Source organism: Bubalus kerabau, chromosome 2 (genome assembly GCF_029407905.1).
Source record: "Bubalus kerabau isolate K-KA32 ecotype Philippines breed swamp buffalo chromosome 2, PCC_UOA_SB_1v2, whole genome shotgun sequence".
In the NCBI taxonomy this organism is placed as follows: Eukaryota; Metazoa; Chordata; class Mammalia; order Artiodactyla; family Bovidae; genus Bubalus; species Bubalus kerabau.
In genome coordinates, this window is record NC_073625.1 from 188,455,474 (window position 1) to 188,474,954 (window position 19,481).

The following is a 19,481-nucleotide window of genomic DNA, read 5'->3' on the forward strand; positions in this document are numbered from 1 at the left end:
ACATGGGTGAAGGAGCAGGATGTCAACAGGAACTTTTTCTCACTTTGGCCTTAGTCTGTGGACCACAGATGCTCTACTTCCATGGCAGTCGTGAAGGACCAAGTGGTGGAGATCTATGTGGCCAATGACCGCCCCCCCCAACCCCCGACCCCAGGGGAAGAGTGGAGCATGGTGAGGGCTCCCGGGAGATGGCGGCACTGCCAGTCCCAGGTCTCAGGACAGGGATGGCGGCACCGAGCCCAGAGCTTCCGTCCATCCTCAGAGAGCCCAGCCGGGTGTCAGCTATGCTTGAGAAAGCTTCCAGGGTCCCTGGCTGCACAGAGCGGGCTGGCGATACCAGCCTTAGGCCAGCGGGGGATCCACAGTGGGGACACCCTGCTCAGGGTGAAGGTGCCCCCATGCGACAAGGCAGAGCTGAGCAAGGACTCCCGGAGCAGCCAAAGGAGGGGTATTGCTTCCGCCAAGGATTCTGCAGTTGTTGTTGGTGGAGGGGTGGGTACCCTGCAGCTCCCATAGAACCAGGGCAACTCCCATGGGGAAGAGGCAGTTTTGCACTCCTGCCAGGCTCTGAGAACACACAGCCATCCCAAGACAGCACCCATCAAAGGAGCGCTGCCTGCCCCGTGCCCACCCCTCCCATCCCATCCGCCACCTTAACAAGGAAAGAAAAACAGGACTCGGTGGACGGGGGCTCGTGGGCGAGCTGGAGAGAAGCTGCCTGCTCCATCCTTCTCAAAGTGCAGGTCACATGTGATGATCAAAGGGAGGAAATTTAACCCCAAATTTAGATTGTGTTTTGACTCCAACGGCAGTGACACAAGCGACCAGGAAGTGAGAACCTGCATCCAGAGTTCTGGGGACACTAACCCCGTTACAGGGGCTTCCCAGGTGGCCTTAGTGATAAAGAACCCACCTGCCAACGCAGGAGATGTAAGAGACCCAGGTTCCATCCCTGGTCGGGAAGATCCCCTGGAGGAGGGCATGGCAACCCACTCCAGTATTCTTGCCTGCAGAATCCCCATGGACAGAGGAGCCTGGTGGGCTACAGTCCAAGGGGTTGTAAAGAGTCGGACACGACTGAGTGACTTAGCATGCCACCTTATTACAGAGGTTTCTGGAGACAAAAAATAGAGAAGTCTTTACAATTACATCCCTGAATCCTGCTTATTTTATGATATCCAGGTAATTGGCACACTGAACAAAAGGAAAAATCACAGCTATAAATTTTTCGCAGTGAGGCATGAGCTGGGTTTTGTGCTTCTTTTGTCCAAGTTCCCTGGAACTTAGGGCAGGAATGCCAAGGCCACTCTCAGTCCTCCACTGACTTCCACTTCCCTCATGTTCTTTTAGCTCCTCACTTATCCTTGAAAAAAACTACTCTTCCCCAAACTCTAACAAGGAAATGCGTCTTCTCACCAGATGAGAGCTCGCAAGCAGAGCCTGAAGGAGCCGACTGGGGACCATCTCGAGTGGTCTCACGTTACCTGTGTCTGAGGAAGAGAATGTTTTGCTGACGGGGGCACCGTGGCAGGAGATGGCCTCGACCGAGATGTCCTTCTCGATGACCTTCACCTTGACAGGTGTCCTCAGGGGAGACTCTGCTGGGAGAAATCCTGGTTATAGCTGCTGTTCGAAAGCTGTCCAACTCTGCAGTCACCGGAAAGTGAAATCATGTCTCATTTCAGCTCTACTTCAAGCAGCCTGGGGGGCTTCCCTGGTGGTCCAGCGGCTAAGGCTCTACACTCCCAAAGCAGGAGGCCCGGGATCAAGCCTTGGTTAGGGAACTAGATGCCACATACCGCAACAAAAGATTCCCTGTGCCACAACTAAGACCCAAGGCAGCCAAATAAGTAAATATAACTAACTGTAACAACCTAGAGGGGTGGGACGGGGAGGGAGGGTCAAGAGCAGGGGGACATGTGTGTATCTATGGCTGATTCATGTTGATGTTTGGCAGAAACCAATACAATCCTGTAAAGCAATTACCCTTCAATTAAAAAATAAATAAAGTTTAAAAATGTATTACTAATTAAATATTCATGCAGCTGGAAAAGGTAAGAGGAAAACCTTAAGATATTTTTAACACACTCTTTTATTCTTTTTCGGGTGGAGGAGAGGAATGCCCCCAAAGGGGCATTGGAAACCTAGGTTTAAATAAAATTTCAGAAACCTTTGAATGAAGCCAGAATTTCACTTTCTGATTTTCATTCAAGAACTGAGCCAAGTGATTTATTCTGGCATGATAATACTTCTGTATAGGCAGGAACACAGTACAAATTAAAAAGTAATAATAAATCATACACTTCTACAGAAGTTGTCTCCAAGGCAGTGGATGTGGGGACAGGTACAGAATTTGACAGATCTGAAACCACTATGCGTCCAGCCTCCGAATGAATGATTTTTAACATGAGAAAATACACTGGCCGCTCACATCTAATGTTTTAAAATAAAGTGCTGCCCCATGTAAATGTCATGGCGTACTTAATTTAATGAGATATTTCATCTAGTATCTTGACTTTGGTATCAGAACACACTGCAGGGTTGAACCTTGCTTTGTCTTGTCCTGCGTCTGACAAGATAGAAAGATAATTGTCTTGAAAAAAACAAAAAAAAAGCTATGCAAAAGCCTTGCCAATTACCATTCTTCCTGTGCCAGGAGATTTTTCTTAGGAATAATCATGCAGCCTACAGTGCTCTGCAGTTTATAGATGCAAGACATTTCCCGGGGAAGCGTGATTTCAGATTTTCTATGGGGAGGAGCCTCACCAGAGCCCAGCGGGGACGCCCTCCCTGCGTCGAAGCGAGGCTTGGTCCTCACGGCAGTGACGGCAGTGACCACGGTCCCGCATGGCATCACAGTGCGGTCTTTTTCTATCTTTGCAGCAGGAACAGGCGGAGGCATTTGCCAGGGCTTTACCTCACCGGGTTCTATGTAAGAAAACTGCAGAGAAGGCTGGTTACCTGCTTTGTGGTCCATGCCGACGGACACCTCGCCACAGCACACTGCCTGCCTCTGCAATAACCTCTGATATCTGTAACTGTCACTTAGTATCATAATTAAGGGGTAAGAATTCTGATTTTCCCAGAATTGACATAGAAGGATGAGACCCAGGCTCAGACCCAGCCACTCAGCTTGTAAAGATGGGAACACAGGCTGGAGAAGCAAACAAAATAAGATAGCCCTGTCTGAGTTAGGCCTGAGTGAAAGGACGTCGCGGGTGGTTATGTTGGGCAGACGATGCTGCGTAACCCCGGGCAGGAAGCGTCCCACTCATGTCTAGAAACGTGTGGGAGGAACATCAGCTCTTCTTGGATGAGGATCTTGTTTCAAGGTGAATGAGAGCAGAAGTCTGACAGACATAAATTGTGGCACCCTACAGCAAGGTCACAGTTGTGGAGCCCTATACCCAGGTCACAGGTGTGGTGCCCTACACCAAGCTCACAGGTGTGGAGCCCCACACCTTGGTCACAGGTGTGTGCCCTACACCGAGGTTACAGGTGTAGGGCCCTACACTTTGTTCACAGGTGTGTGCCCTACACCGAGGTCACAGGTGTGTGCCCTACACTGAGGTCACAGGTGTGGAGCCCTACATTGTGGTCATATTTGTGGCGTCCTACATCGAGGCCACAGGATAAAAATTTCCAGAATTAACCAAGCCCCACAGCAACTGTTTACCGTGAACTTCTGGATCTAAACCTGCCAGTTCCCTGACATATTATGTAAAATACCCACCCTTCTACCCACTCTATAGCATCCTAACCAATCACTTAATACCACCATTCTAGCATGAATTTCCTTTGTCTTGAGGCCAATAGTTCTTGGAAGGGGTTGGCTCTCCCTTGAGCCTGTCCACTGTTCTAAGAGTGTCTCTCACTCTAATAAATTCTATTCTCTCATTCTGCCTCATGTCTGGAAATTCTTTTTCACCTTGTGCTCAGACCATGACATCAACAAAGACGTCCCTTTGCTCAAGTGGGTGGGGCAGGACGTTGGCCTCATAGAGGACCTCATACCTCTGCCGTAACTGAACCCAACACCGAGCTGCCCGAGGAGGCCCCGCTGGTTAGTGTAAAGCTCTGAGGCCCGGAAGGCTGCTTCTTGAACAAATCCAAGGGGACAGTCGTCATCGCCAACAGAGCTAAAGAGATAGGGGATGAGTGGGGAGAACCATGGGTGTCTGCACGGGAGCAGGATGGCCCCAGAGCAGCTGCACCAAGAAGCAACCCTGGACGTGCCCCCCCCACCCCTCACCCCTCCCCACCCTCCTGCCTTGCTCATGGGGAAATGCTCCCATTTCAGAACATTTTAGAAAAGTTAGTGTTGTAGAAGATACAAGAGGGCTGTGGAAACGCCACAAACCAAGGGGGCTACAGAGTTATGAAGATCAGAGGCAGTATGTGATCCTATCCTGGACTGGGATATACTGCTAGGAAAGACCTTAGGGGATCGGCTGATGGGAACTGAAAAATCTGGTGGGTAGACTAACAAAGTGAATCAGTGTAACTCAGGAAGCTGATAACTACACTGTGGACAAATAAGAGAACGCCCCTATTCTTAGGAAGCACATACTAAAGAATTTAGGAGCAAAGGGCTAGGATGCCCCATACTTAAATGCACATAGTTTACCCTGAGAGTGTGTGTGTGTGTGTGTGTGTGGCGAGAGAGAAAGACCAACTGACAGCAACCACCATGCATGAGCACAAACAATGAAGGAAATGGGCAAAATGTTAAAAATATCTGAGTTTGAGTAAAGGTTATATGGTTGTTCTTTGTCCTGGTTTTTGTTTTTTCTTAAGTTAGAAATTTCACAAATCCCATCAGGCTGGACTGGAATGAAATTCCCACTTGGCCAGCAGGGGTGGTGCCCTGGGCCTGGATTAGCAAACAGCAGTTCCACCCTGTGTTCAGACCACACACCCTCTCTTGGAATGTCAGTTCTTATCTCAGGAGCATCCCAGTTATCTCCAGACTACAGAGCTCAGGAAACTGCCTCAAAATTATGGCTAATTAACTAGGGAGCTTGAATCGCTTTTTTCCTATGTCTTGGTAACTTTAGGAGATAAACAGATGGCTTAGTTTCACAGCTTAATTAGCCAGGCAAGGGTCACCTCTCCATTTTGTTCATAAAGATTTTAAGAAACCTAATAAATACTGAAACTATGGATTTACACACACGCATACACAGGTTCACGCTCAGTCTAGGGAGTTTTACCTTTGATTATTGTTTTCTTTTATCTAATGCATGTGCCCAATTTTGGAGAAGAAAATGGCAACCCACTCCAATATTCTTGCCTGGAGAATTCAATGGACAGAGGAGTCTGGAGGGCTACAGTCCATGGGGTCACAAAGACTTGGACACGACTGAGCCAACTAACACTTTACTTCAAAGCATGTGCTCAGTTTAAGCTGCTGGGGCTTCTTTTACAAGGAAAAGCCAGTTGTAATTCATGGAGACAGAAAGCAGAAGGGTGTGTGCCAGAGGCTATGGGAGAGGCATGGGGAGTGAGTGTAAGTTTTATAAGATGAAGGACTGATATTGAAGCTGAGGCTCCAATACTTTGGCCACCTGATGCAAAGAGTGGACTCACTGGAAAAGACCCTGATGCTGGGAAAGATTGAGGGCAGGAGGAGAAGGGGGCGACAGAGGATGAAATGATTGGATGGTATCACTGGCTTAATGGACATGAGTTTGAGCATACTCTGGGAGATGGTGAAGGACAGGGAAGCCTGGTGTGCTGCAGTCCATGGGGTCGCAAACAGTTGGACAAGACTGAGTGAATGAACCACAACAAAGATGAATTTTGGAGATGGATGGTGGTGTTGGCTGTACAACCATGTGAATGTACTTAATGCTACTGAATTTTACACTCAAAGATGGTTAAGATGGTAACATTTATATATGTTTTACCACAATTAAAAACTGAGATAAAATCTAAAAAAAGAAGGTTTATTAAGCCCAAGAAGGCTGAAAACTGCTTCTCAAGCCAAAAATTGTTGCATAAAAGATTTTGGATATTTGTTTTAAAAAATGAAAAGAACCAGTTGAATATACTCTTTCTCAGAATGTTTGACCTTGCTAATAACTAGAGTAACTGCTGACAAAGGTCCATATAGTCAAAGCTATGGTTTTTCCAGTAGTCATGTATGGATGTGAGAGTCAGACCATAAGGAAGGCTAAGCACTGAAAAATTCATGCTTTTGAACTGTGGTTCTGGAGAATACTCTTAAGAGTCCCTTAGACTGCAAGGAGATCAAACCAATCAACCCTAAAGGAACTCTTTAGGATTTCCATCAGGCCACCTGATGGAAAGAGTTGACTCACTGGAAAAGACCCTGATGCTGGGAAAGATTGAGCAGGAGGATAAAGGGGCGACAGAGGATGAGATGGTAGGATGTCATCATTGACTCGAGGGACATGAGTTTGAGCAAACTCCAGGGGATAGTGGAGGACAGAGGAGCCTGGTGTGCTGTGGTCCATGGGGTCGCAAAGAGTGGGACAGGACTTAGTGACTTAACAACAACAACAATAATTGGAATGGACTTTCGACTAAACATTCCCTTGGGAAGACCTGGAGTGGCTTAGTGGGCAGGGCCAATCCTTCTGCTGAATCTCCCACCCTCCCTGCTGCAAGGCCCTGGTCAGGGCTGCTATATGACCCTCCCAAGAGAGCAGGCCTCCTTCTGTCTGCTGAACACCCACCTTCTGAGGACTGCCCGCCATCTGAAATCTGCAGGTGCAACTCCCTCGACTTGGCATTCAACTCACTGTGGAAAGAAGGGCTGTGAGTCCTTAAAAATGCTTTACTATTTTCTTGAAATAGTATTTTTTTTTTCCTATTTGACAGAAAGGAATGCAAATCACCATCAATATTTAAGAAACTACAGAGACATATAAGCCAAGAAAATACAAAGATTATCAGCAACTTCACTATCCAGAAATAGTTAATATTTGGTGACTAGTCTCCTAGGATTAGGATTCCCAGGTGACTCAGTGGTAAAGAATTCGCTTGCCAACGCAGGAGATGCAGGTTCAGTCCCTGGGTAGGGCATATTCCCTGGAGTAGGAAATGGCAACCCACTCCAGTAGTCTTGCCTGGAAAATCCCATGCACAGAGGAGCCTGATGGGCTACAGTCCATGGAGTTGCAGAATCAGACATGACTTAGCGACTGAGCCCACATGCACATTCCTAGGATTATCCAATGGAACTTAATGAATGATGATGGAAAGGTTCTGTAGAACTGCCATCCAGTTTGGTGGCCACCAGCTACATTTGGCTATTGAGAAATTTATTTTCTTTTTGGCTGCACTGGGTCTTCATTGTTGCACATGGACTTTCTCTAGTTGCAAAGAGTGGAGGCTACTCTTTGTTGTGGTGAGCAGGCTTCCCACGGCAGTGGCTTCTCTTGTTGCAGAGCATGGGTTCTAGGCACATGGGCTCAGGCACACAGGCTCAGTGGTTGTGGCTCATGGCTAAGCAGCTCTATGGGAGGTGGAATTTTCCTGGACCAGGGATCGAACCTGTGTTCCCTTGCGTTGCAAGGCAAATTCTTAGCCACTGGACCACCAGGGAATCCCAGCTATTTAGAACTTTAAATGTGGCCTGTGTAAACTGAGGAACTGGGTTTCATTTTGTTAATTTTAATTAATTGAAATTTAAAGAGCTACATGTGGTTAGCAGTTCCTGTATTAAAAGGTAGAGCTGTATAACCACTTGAAAACAAATATAGAACATAATATACCTCCCCACTCCTTTATAATCTATTGTTTTCACTTAAGAGTTCATGGACATCTTCCCATGTTAATAGCTATAGAGCAACATCCTTTTTCATAGGCATCTAGTACTCCACTATCTGGGCCTATGAGATTTTATTCAGCCAACTCCTTAATAACCAAGCCTTAATAATGGTTTGCCTCCAATATTTCATAATTATAAACAAGCTGGGATCAACATCTTCATATGTATATCTTTGCACACATGTGTGATTATTTCCTTAGAAAAAGAGCAATTGCCAATCAAAAGGTATATGCATATAAAAGATTTTGTTTTTTTTATATATATTGATGAATTCAGAATAATTATTCCTATATATATATATATCCACTGGCAACTTTCAGTTTTTCTCTACCCACTTGTAAGGGGAAAAATAATCTTTGCTTAAGTTTGCGTTACTTAAGCTATTTCTGAGACTGAATATCTTTTCAGATGTTTCTAGCTATCTATAATTCTTACTTTTTTATTTCTAGTTGAGATATTTTGCCCAATTTTCTATGAGAATCTCATCTTTGTATTAATAATTTATAAAAAGCCCTTTATATTATACATGGGACACCTTCTTCCATTGCTTTTCTAATTATTTACTATTTAACACCAGAAAGTGATTTCTATATTTTTGTAGTCAGCTGCTTTACCAACATATAATTTATATTAATTTTTGTATTATTGTTTCTATCCTATATCCATTATTTCTAATAGTTTCAATTGATTTTCTTGAGAAGTCTGTGTGTGCTGGTTGCTCAGTTGTGTCCAATTCTTTGCGACCCCATGGACTGTAGCCTGCCAGGCTCCTCTGTCCATGGGATTTCCCAGGCAAGAATACTGAAGTGGGTTGCCATTTCCTTCTCCAGGGGATCTTCCCGACCCAGGGATCAAATCCTGGCCTCCTGCATTGCAGGCAGATTCTTTACTGCCTGAGCTACCAGAGAAACCCTGAGTAGACTAAATACGCAATAATATCATCTCCAAGTAATGATTGGTTTTGCCTCTTCCTCTCTGCTGCTGCTACTGCTAAATCGCTTCAGTCCTGTCCAACTCTGTGCAACCCCATAGATGGCAGCCCACCAGGCTCCCCCGTCCCTGGGATTCTCCAGGCAAGAATACTGGAGTGGGTTGTCATTTCCTTCTCTTTGCATACTATTTCTTTTTCTTATCTAATTGCATTAACCAGTACTTCTAGAACAAAACAATGGGGATCCTTCTCTTGACTTTAGTGGGACTGCTTCTAATACTTATCACTAATGTGATTTTTTTTTAAATCTTTTGAAAAAGAAGTGAACATAAATCTTGTTCTAATTAAGTGTTAAAAATTAGAAATGGGTATTAAACATCACTGACTGTCTTTGGGGCCTATATAGAGATAATTACTTTGTGTTCTCCTTTGATCTCGTGATGCAACAGATTTCATTAATAGATCTCACATTAAACCATACTTGCACTTTTGGTATGAACTCAGCCTCAGTGGATTCTTCTTTTTTTTTTTAATTCTTCTTTTTTTTTTCAGTAGTTGCAGTACGAGGCTCCGTAGTTGTGGCTCACAGGCTTAGCTGCTCCATGGCATGTGGAATCTTCCCAGACCAGGGATGAACCCATGTCCCTGTATTTGCAGGAGGACTTCCACCCACTGCACCACCAGGAAAGTCCTTGGTATATTATTCTTAATGTGCTACTGGATTCTATTTGATAATATATTAGTTCCTACATCATAATTATGATGTAATTCCTACATCATGATTTATAAGTGGTCTACACTTTTCCCTTTTTCCATTCTCTTTGTCAGATTTTGGTATTGAAAGAGTTAATTCTTGGGTGGGTTGATAAGGAGTCTGGGGTCCTCAAGGAGGAAGGGGTCTGGAGCCCTCAAGGAGGAAAAAAGGACATTTTTTTTTTCTACATTGCTTTGTCTTAGTCAAGTAAGAGGTTATTTTCTTTAAGCCAATGATGAGGCAACAAAACTCATCTTGCTCAAGGATATGTTTTTCCTTAAGTTCTGTACTAATGATTATATATCATCAATGTATCTTGCTCGAGGACATGTTTCTTCTTAACAAGAACATTCTGACTAATCTTGTTATCTTAAGATGTATGTTGTAAGAGTGGGTCTGGTAAGACCTCTCAATTGTTAGTTCTAATCTTGTTAATTTAAGATTTATGTTGTGGGAGTGGGTCTGGTAAAAGTATATAAGGCCTTGATAAGACCAGCAAGTGTGGTATTCTTTTCCCCCTTCTGATGTCTATGTCAGAAGCTTTCTCTTGTCCCTTTTCTTATTTTAATAAAACTCTGCTACACAAAAGCTCTTGAGTGATCAAGCCTGGTCTCTGGTCCCGAAGCTAAATCTTCTTCTTCGGAGATCACGAATCCAACATTGTTCACTGTAAGCGATCAGTATCAACCAGAAGTTTCCTTCCATTCTGCTCTGGGTGGTGTGTGTTTCTAAAGCAAGTGGAAGGTCCAACAACATGTCTCTCTTGTCAGAGCGGGGCAGGGGAGTAGGTAAGGTGTGAACCGATACTAAGCGCTGCCTTCAAAAGGAAATCCATGTCTGACTTAAAGCCACCCTTGCTCTTTTCCTTTCCTTCCTTCCTTCCTTTTGTGCTACGGGATGGTTTCAGAACTTGGCAGCATCGAGTAGGTGAGGCCATGGAAACCCAAGTCCGTGACAGCCAGCTGTACTCACAAGGTGAATTCCTCTTCCCACGTGAGGGCAGTAATGTTTCTCGCGAGGCTGCTGGAGAACTTCTGCACAGGATCATTCAGCCGAACTACACACACTGGGTTAACATTGCCTGTAATCAGACAGAAGGCCCCCGTATTAGCCTTTAGTTCTCTCTTCCAGTTGGATCAAGACGCTTTGCATATAAGTGAAAGGCTGAATTCAATGTTTGTGGTCTTGGCTCTCCTACTTCTGAGTGTCCATCTACAACCTCTCAAAGCACATACTCTGGGGTGACAGATTCTATACTCGCTGGATGTCCACAGCTCTAGACTGCCTCCAAGTCACACTCCTCCCCCCTCAGCTCTGACTGCAGGCACTGCCCCCCAGGGCAGTGCCCTCCCTGGTGTGACATTACAGCAGAGACGTGGGCCCCACTTTGGAAAAGACTAACTGCTTGGAAAAGTCAGGGCATCTGGGGTAACTGCTAAATTTGGGGGTACCCCACATAGAACCTGCTTCCCTCTTACAAAAATGTATGTTTTTACAGTTGACTCAGCTCAGCCAAAAATTTTTGAGGTATTTGATCCAGGTAACAGGACATTTCACTAGTGAAGGCTTGTATCTGCTTCAAGGCTATGCTTGCCCTACGGCATTAAGCTGTGACTATATCGTGTAATCAGTGATCAATGGTAGAGCTTCCTTGGTGGCTCACTGGTAAAGAATCTACTTGTCAACACAGGGGACGCAGGTTTGATCCCTGGTCTGGGAAGATTCCACATGCCACAGAGCAACAAAGCTCATGTGCCAATAACTGGTGAGCCCCTGCTCTAGAGCCTAGAAGTTATAGCTGCTGAGCCTGGACACCCTAGAGCCCGTGCCCCACAACAAGAGAAGCCAGTGCACACCGAAGCTGGAGGGCAGCCCCCAGTCCCCGCAACCAGAGAAAAGCCTGCACAGCAACAACCCAGCACAGCCAAAATCAAAGAGAGTCATCTATGTATATAAACAATCAATGCTGAAGGACCGACTGTGCTGGCCCTTTACCAGGTGGTGTTCAGTGTTCCATGCACATCACCTTACTAATTACACAATCACCTTCAAGAGGAGACTCAGACCCAGATGGGGACCTGCTGGCAGAGGTGAGAAACGGGGCCCCCAATCCTGACCAAATGGGTCCCGGGCAGCCCCTCCCACCTGCTAAGCGGTGTGGCCTCCAGAGGCGACCTTTGAATTACCAAAACAGCCACCTATGCCCAGCTTCACAGAGCCTTGGCTTTCAAATGTGCTCTGCCCGTACTTCTGTAACTGGATGAATCTCCTCACAAATAAACACAAGTAACCCCTGATGTTCTCAGACAATAAAAAAGGACTCATTGCTATTCTTGGCAAAAACCACATTGCAGTGGAAAGACACGTCCAGTCCCAGGCTCCTTGGCATCTGGAGTCTCGGCAGTGATTCAGAGTCACCCGCTCTGCAGTGTTTCTGTCCTCCTCCATGGCAGCCTCTCCTGGCAACACAGGGGCCCCCAGGGGCAAGACACCTTCGTGATGCCCATAATCCCATGTGGCGCCTCCTCTCCCAGGAAGAAAGGAGTGCGCTGGTCAGGGATGCTTAACATGTATTTATAGCGTCACTAGGAAAAGATAAAAATAGAAAGGTGGCTTCCAGGCTAGAGAAAAGGACAAGGCAAAGAAAGTATCCTCCTTCTTCCTTCAGCCTCATGTGTGCAAAATCAGGACTGTGTTTTCACTGTCTTGCATCATTACTACAGTGTTCAGGAGCTGTTCTCTGCTGAAAGGCAGAGATCACACTGTACACCCGATTGCCGGGAGCCACAGAAGGAAGCAAACACCACAGACAACCATGAGGCACCCTGGCCCCTCTGCGCATACTGCAGACAATCACATCCACAGCCAGCCGGCACTCTGCCCTCACCAGGGTGCTTTCTGCAGCCCCATCACCCACCTGAAGCACCAGGATGGCTCAGGAGCGAGACTCGGATGTTCTTCACCAACAGTTTGAGGTCATGAGCCCTTGGAGGTTTGGGAGGGCAGGATTCCTGAGTGGATGAAGTGCGCTGCAGATGCTGCAGAAAGGAAAACAGAGAGCAGTGACTCCTGGGGAAGAGGCAGTGGCCACCAGGCATCTGTTCCAGGGAAGGGATCTTCAAGAAGACCTGTAGAGGGAGCCTGGCCCTCACGCCAGCTCTGGAACAATGTTCCCTTCTCAGGAGGGTGGAGGGTACCAGTCACTCACAGCCGCTTCCCATAGAAAGCAAGTGGAGGAGCAAAGTGTTCACCCAGAGAGGGCGCCCCAGAGGCCCACTGTGGGTGGAGATGGGGTCAAGTCCAAGCCAGCCAGGAGCTAAACAGAGAATGGGACATGCTCCGTGGGCTGCAGGCACCCACTACCCACCAGCAGTGAGTGGGACACCAACCAGGACACGAAAGGCTGCTTCCCACCTCGGGGCAGACCCACCATCCACGTGGGGAGGAGCTAAGTGTCATCCGGGTGTCACGCTGGGGATAAAGCAGAGGCAGGTGCCCCTGGGGCAGCTTTGTCACCTCATCCTCAAATCAGCATCGAGGTATTTCCAATGGAGAGCCTCCCAGAGCCTAGGGGACCCCACCTTCAGACCAGCCTTTCCAAGCTAACTTCTGCCTCCCACTCACAGCTCTGAGTGTTCTTTAAGAGGGGCTCTAGACACAAATGTTTGGGAGTCCTGAGAGGCTTCTCAGAGACATCACGGGCCTCTGCACAGTGAGGTCTTCCAGGAAGGATCCTTAAAGCTGACTTGACCTCACAGTGCTTTCCGGGGGGACACTTACTAACATCTCAAGGACTGTAGTCTCCTTTAGGTCACTACCTAGAAAACACTATTGCCAACTGTGAGCTGAAGGGGTGGGATGGCCAAGAAGTCATCACAGAATCCTTAAGATCCAGGTCCCTGAGCTCTGGGGACAGAGTAACCCACATGTCTGGGGTGGAGATGCAATGTTTTCTCAGTTCTGTGTGTGTGATGGCTAATTTTATGTGTCAACCTGACTGGACCGTGGGGTGCCCAGGCATGCAGCCCACGACTAAGCAGATAAACACGCATACACATTATGCAATTATATGTATATGATTGGCTCACACAATTACAGAGACTCTCACGTACATAAATATATGCACACACACATCTCTTAGTTCTGTTTCTCTACAGAACCCTAATATAGTATGTATGCTATTTTGATACATAAACTCTGCAAATGTATTTAAAAGCATTATAGAATCCATTACAGAAGCAGGCAAGAATACTTGAGTGGGTTGCCTTTCCCTTCTCCAGAGGATCTTCCTGATCCAGGGATCAAACCCTGGTCTCCCGCATTGCAGGCCGATTCTTTACCCTCTGAGCCACCAGGGAAGCATGTATAGTCATATTCCAAACAGGCAGCTTTGATGAACTGGGAACCGTGCACAAACACCCACAAAACCCTCACTCTGCCTGTCTGCTTACTCAGCGGCTCCATCTGCTTCGTCAGGAGGGTGAAGCCTACTTCTTATATTCTGATAACCCTCAGTGCCCAGAGGGAATGACACAACACGGCGACCCACTGGTACGTGTCCAGGGAATCAGACAGATTTTGTCTCCAGACTCTACACACTCACAGCTGGTGATGCCCTAAGAGGAACCAGAGGCCAAGAGCCTGCATCAAAGTCAAATTAAGGTTATACTATCACACTGCCTTTTTTTTTTTTTTTTTTTTTAATACAGTTCATGGGGTTCTCACAGCAAGAATACCGCAGTGGCTTGCCATTCCCTCCTCCTTCAGCATTTCCTCCTGTTTCAGCATTCCCTCCTGCTGCTGAAGCTGAAGCTCCAATACTTTGGCCACCTGATGTGAAGAGCTGACTCACTGGAAAAGACCCTGATGCTGGGAAAGATTGAAGGCAGGAGGAGAAGGGGATGACAGAGGATGTTTGGATCACTGATTCAATGGAGATGAACTTGGGCAAACTCCAGGAGATGGTGAGGGACAGGGAGGCCTGGCGTGCTGCAGTCCATGGGGTCGAAAAGAGTCGGACATGACTGGGACCGAATAACTTCGTCACACCATATAATAATGGTGGCTCTTCTACCATGCCACATAAAAATACTGGAAACACGAATGAAAAATCACTTTAGGGACTGTGTGTGCCTATTTTGTATAACCATCGTAAGAAGATCTGCTCATAATTGGAAGAATTAATTCATCCCAAGCAAAGGTTTTTAGATGTGCTGCCAATAAAGATGTGAGAGGCCAAGCCCAGGGGCTGGCCTGGATAAATGTCGTGAATGTAAATTTAGCCAGAGTTATTAGCACCTAATCAGGCAGTGGTGAGGGACCCAGGACGGGGAGGGAGGGCAGGCAGCATGGGGAGGGACCCACAGAGAGCAGACAGCCTCGTGCGTCTGCACCACCCAAGGGAGGCAGACCTCCGAGAGGCGGTGCTGCCGGAGGCAGGGCCTGGTCACCAGCTGTCCCCGGCCTGGGCTAAAAGTCTGTGGCTACACTGTCCTGGCTCTGTCTCTCAGGGCAAGTTCCCAGGTACTTTGATCCTGGAAGGATAAGGTCTCAGACAATAGGCTCTGGGTGGACAGTGAAAAGTCACGTACTGGTCCCTGAAAATGACGGTTTCTGGGCCACTTAGACGTGGACTATGCTGAGTGGTCCAGACACCTCCTCCTTCCCTCCCACGGGGCCTTGGACCCCCGTGCCCTGAACTCAAAGCTTCGCCCCAGACGCAGTCATCACCCACCAGCAGTCGTGCAATCTTGCTCTACCTGGGGCGGGGCAGAGGGATGGGAGGTGCCACTGACTGTCCAAGAGAGGACGACCATGGTCCTTCACGGGGTAGCGAAGCACCCGCACGCCGAGAGCCGGTTTACCTGAACTTCTCTCAGGTCCGCAGGCGTGGTGCTCAGCACCACTGATGGGGAGGCAGAGCTAACCAGATGCTTCAGAATGTCCTTGAGGCTCTCAGAGACTGCCTCTGTTCCAGCTACCGGGTCCTGTCGAAAGAGGAGGTTGTCACCAGATCATCTCTGAACCAGGCAGAGGGCAGAGGGCAGGCCAACACATGGCCTTCCTGACGCCCTCGACGTGAAACAGACTCCACGTTGTCGGGGCTCTGCAAGGTTCAGGCCAGGAAAGACTCACTCGTTCTCATCTTCACTGACCTCAGAAGTCACTCATGCTCCTTATTCTTTAAAGTGGTTAAGAATAAGACAGATGCAACATAGAAATATGTCAGCATTTCTGTGTATGTTCTTTCAGTCTCTTTCCCCAAATACATAGATGTGTGTTTTTTCTTTCTTGACTGACATCTGATTTTTTTTTTTAATTAAAAAGTATTCAAGGGACTTCCCTGGCAGTCCAGCAGTTATGACTCTGTGCTTCCACTGCAGAGGATATAGGTTTGATCCCCGGTTGGGGAACTAGGATCCCACATGCTATATGTGGCCAGAAAAAAAAAAAAGTATGGAAATCACGTGTTCACAATATTGGAACAAAAAAGATTAGGGTCTTGGATCCCAGATGATACAGAGGAACCACTGTACAAGCCCTGATCTCCCTGCTTCTGAGAAATAAACTTTTGTATTAAAAAAAAAATTTAAAAAATCCAAAAAGTTGAAAAGCCCAAGAATGAAGAGAAGTTTGCAGAAGAACAGAAAGCAGGATGATGTGCACCACCAGATGTCAAGCTCTATAAGATTACAATAATTAATACCCAAAAGAAATGTGTCTATATGTTCTAGAATGTTCACACAAACTTAAAATGGAACTACCAGAGACCAAACCCATGCTCCCTGCATCGGAAGTTCGGAGTCTTAACCACTGGACTGCTGGGGAAGTCCCTGGAAGAATTTTTAAATACACATATTTCAGCTGTGGTGATAGTTTTGTAACAGAATAAGAGTCTGAAAGAGAGTGAAATTTCAAGAAAATATTATAAAAGCCACTGCAAAGGAGTAACGTGACAACCTCAGCCTTCGGTGTATGTGATTTTGCATGATCTTTCCAGCAATTAAAAGTGACGGCACCTACATGACTTAGCAGCCTGCCCCGCTCCCAGTCCCGCTTCCAAAGTCACTTCCTCACACACCCAAGGCCATGGGAGCAGGGGGATGACCTTCAGATTGGAGACGCAGCTTTGAAAGAGCTGGGAGAGAAGGGAGGTGGTGGCCTTGGGAGCCAGGTCTTGGACCCAGCCCGAGACAGAGGTGAGTGACGTGCCCTCCCAGGGAAGGCGGGCAACCGAGGGGTGGGTGTCAGAGCAGGTCGAGGAAAACCGAGATGCTGCCACCTGCCACCGCAGTGGCTCTCAGCCTCCGCTGCACAGGAGGGCTTGACAAGTTTTCCGGTCCAATCAAACCTGCCTGGGGAGGCGGGGCGGTCTTTGGGAATTTTTAAAAAGTGCTAGGTGATTACAGGTGCAGCCCAGGTGAGAGCCTGGCATTAAATCCATGGATGTTACCCCCCCGCCCCCACCCAACATGCTGCCCTGCCTCTGCCCTGCCTGCCAACCCCCAGGATCACACACCAGAGACCCCACTGATCAGAGGCTCCATCTCCCAGAGCTGGTAGTCACAACACGCCCACATTCACATATTCATGGTGGGGGAATCACAAAACCTCACAAACTGACCTCCCCTAGGACTTTGGGCTGGACTGTGATGGCCATCTCTGGGGTGCTGATGAAGGACCACTTGATCTGAATGTCTTCCCTCTTCTCCTTCATGTGGAGCTCCAGCTGTTTAAAAAAAAAAAGAAAAAAAGATTATTGGAGGGCTGCTTTCTCCACCGGAGCCTCGATGTATGTCTGTGTGTTCATTTCTTTTTTAGACAGTGGTTTATCCCCTGCCTTGGCATCCTGTGTGCTTTCAAAATCACGAGGAGGGTTCCCAGTCCCTGACTGCCCCTCCCCTGTCATGTAGCCTACCCCATCCCCACCAGCACCTTCCTCTGCCTCAATCAACCACTCAGAGAGGAACATCAGGGTCGGGGCTGAACACCAGATGTCATGAAAACCCTGCAACCTCTGCTGTGCAGCTTTCTTCTGAGAGCATCACCAAGACATACTGGAGCCGGAGGCACAGAGAAGGGAGCCGGGATGCCTCGTCCACTCCCACACACTCACACGGCCCCCTCCTCTCACCCCGCCCTGATTGTATGCAGGGGCGCATCAGCACTCTTAGCTGCTCTTGCCTGGGCCACTGCCCAACCTCCACACGGACTCCAATCTCTGCCAGTGCCGTATCCAGCCCTGCCTGAAAGTCATGGCAGAACCATGCACCCCACCCCCACCCCTCCGCAAAGACAAACATGCTCCTTGGAACCTGTGAATAGATTTCCTCACATGGCAAAAGGGTCTCTGCACGTATGATCAGGATAAGGACACTGAGGTGTGGAAACAATCCTACATGATTCCAGTGAGCCCACAGAGGTATAGGAGCCCGGAAAGATGGAAGAGGAAGACAGAAGAGCATGCAGAAAGAGGTGACTTGAAGACAGAGGAGGATGCCAAAAGCCCAGGGGTAAGGTTGCCTCTAGAAGCTGGGACCTGCCCTCAGCTGACAGCCAGCCAGAGATTGGACCCTCAGTCCAACAACCATAAGGAGCTGAATTCTGCCAACAATGGGTGAGCAAGGAAACAGATTCCCTCCAGAGCTCCCAGAAAGGAAGGCAGCCACCAGCACCAGGATTTTAGCCCTTGTTGGACATCACACCTCCAGAATGGTGATTGATAAATGTGTGCCATTTTCAGCTAACATGTGGTAATTTGCTTCAGCAGCCACAGCAAGCTAAGCTACCATCCCTCCTTCTTCAGCAGGAGGCTCCTTCTACAGCCAAAGTTTTGACCCTTCCCATCTCCATGCTTCCTGCCACCACCCAGGGGAAGGGAAGGAAAGGATGGCTGTAGAATTGTTTTCTCAATACTGAGTACGCCCCCTCATGCTAGCAACCAGGTAAGACAAAGGATGCTCCTGTTGCCCTGTAATTCTGGGCGACTCTAGCAAAATTGCACTTTAATTTCATCGCCACAGTCCCTGAGTTGTTCCACCAGGTTGGGGAGAGGGCATAGCTGCTGGTCTCTATGCAGTTTTTATCTGAAGAACAGAGGAGGGAATGCCTCCTGCCATGAGCATTAATAATTCACCAACCTCTAGCAGCTGCTTCTGCTTTGAGAGGTAACCCACAGGCTGCCTTTAAACTGTGTTAAGAGATCAAAGACACAATTGAATTACCTGTGTCTGAGCTGTGTAAAATGGCACATCAACACCATCTCAGAAAACATGTTTCCTTGGTGAATGTTTGTGGTCCTTGCTGAACTCACCCATCCTGAACACATCCCAGACTTTAAAATTATCTTCTAACCACACTGTCCAAAAAACTAGGGGAAGCAGGAGGGCTTTAACATCTGACAAGTCCATGAGGTCAACTTAACTTCCCTGACTCTTGAAAATGGATGGGGGTAGGGGATGGGTTTCATAAAAAAAGCCATTTAGGTAGCCGGAAATTTTTGCTTGTTCTGGTTGTTTAAACCCATGTCTTTTAAGGAAACCAAATGGAATACAATCTCTTCTTGTGGTTGAGAATCTTGAAAGATTTGGGATCACCCTCCAAATTAGCAGCTAAGCACAAGTTGAATTGGCAGTGACCCCTAAAACAGACCCAGAAATTCACAATTTCTACATGTCAGCTAAATAAGAACATCAGTGAACTTCTGCTCCATGTGTGACATACACAGTTATCTGATGGGTTAGTCAACCAGAAGCTTCACTAAGTCTATTATAATTATTATCTCTATTTATAATTGTTCAATGTATAAAAATATATCAGTTATACAAGTTACATATTATGTGTCTATTACAATTATTATAATAATGTCGACTATCCAAAAATAATGGTGATACTCATTTTCTAACATAAAAATAATGAGCCTTTTAAAGTTGATTTTTTCAAACACTAAAAGGAAGAATGCTAAGTCCGGACCTTGAGCTGTGTTTCCAAGATGCAGG

The 19,481-nt window shown here is 47.1% G+C and overlaps 1 protein-coding gene across 3 annotated transcripts in view; it reads right to left on the reverse strand.

Annotated features, from left to right (window-relative positions):
• Positions 1 to 19,481, reverse strand: part of C2CD2 (C2 calcium dependent domain containing 2) — a 66,217-nt gene that overhangs the window by 17,579 nt on the left and 29,157 nt on the right. For 2 of the 3 annotated variants that reach the window (XM_055569733.1, XM_055569735.1), the window contains exons 4-11: positions 17,108 to 17,212; positions 15,348 to 15,470; positions 12,401 to 12,521; positions 10,456 to 10,564; positions 6,702 to 6,766; positions 4,015 to 4,139; positions 2,767 to 2,941; positions 1,485 to 1,601 (exon numbers count right to left, since the gene is read on the reverse strand). In XM_055569733.1, coding sequence (XP_055425708.1) covers positions 1,485 to 1,601; positions 2,767 to 2,941; positions 4,015 to 4,139; positions 6,702 to 6,766; positions 10,456 to 10,564; positions 12,401 to 12,521; positions 15,348 to 15,470; positions 17,108 to 17,212 — 940 coding nt within the window. The remainder of the gene's footprint in view (positions 1 to 1,484; positions 1,602 to 2,766; positions 2,942 to 4,014; positions 4,140 to 6,701; positions 6,767 to 10,455; positions 10,565 to 12,400; positions 12,522 to 15,347; positions 15,471 to 17,107; positions 17,213 to 19,481) is intronic. The other variant, XM_055569734.1, reaches the window with a different exon arrangement.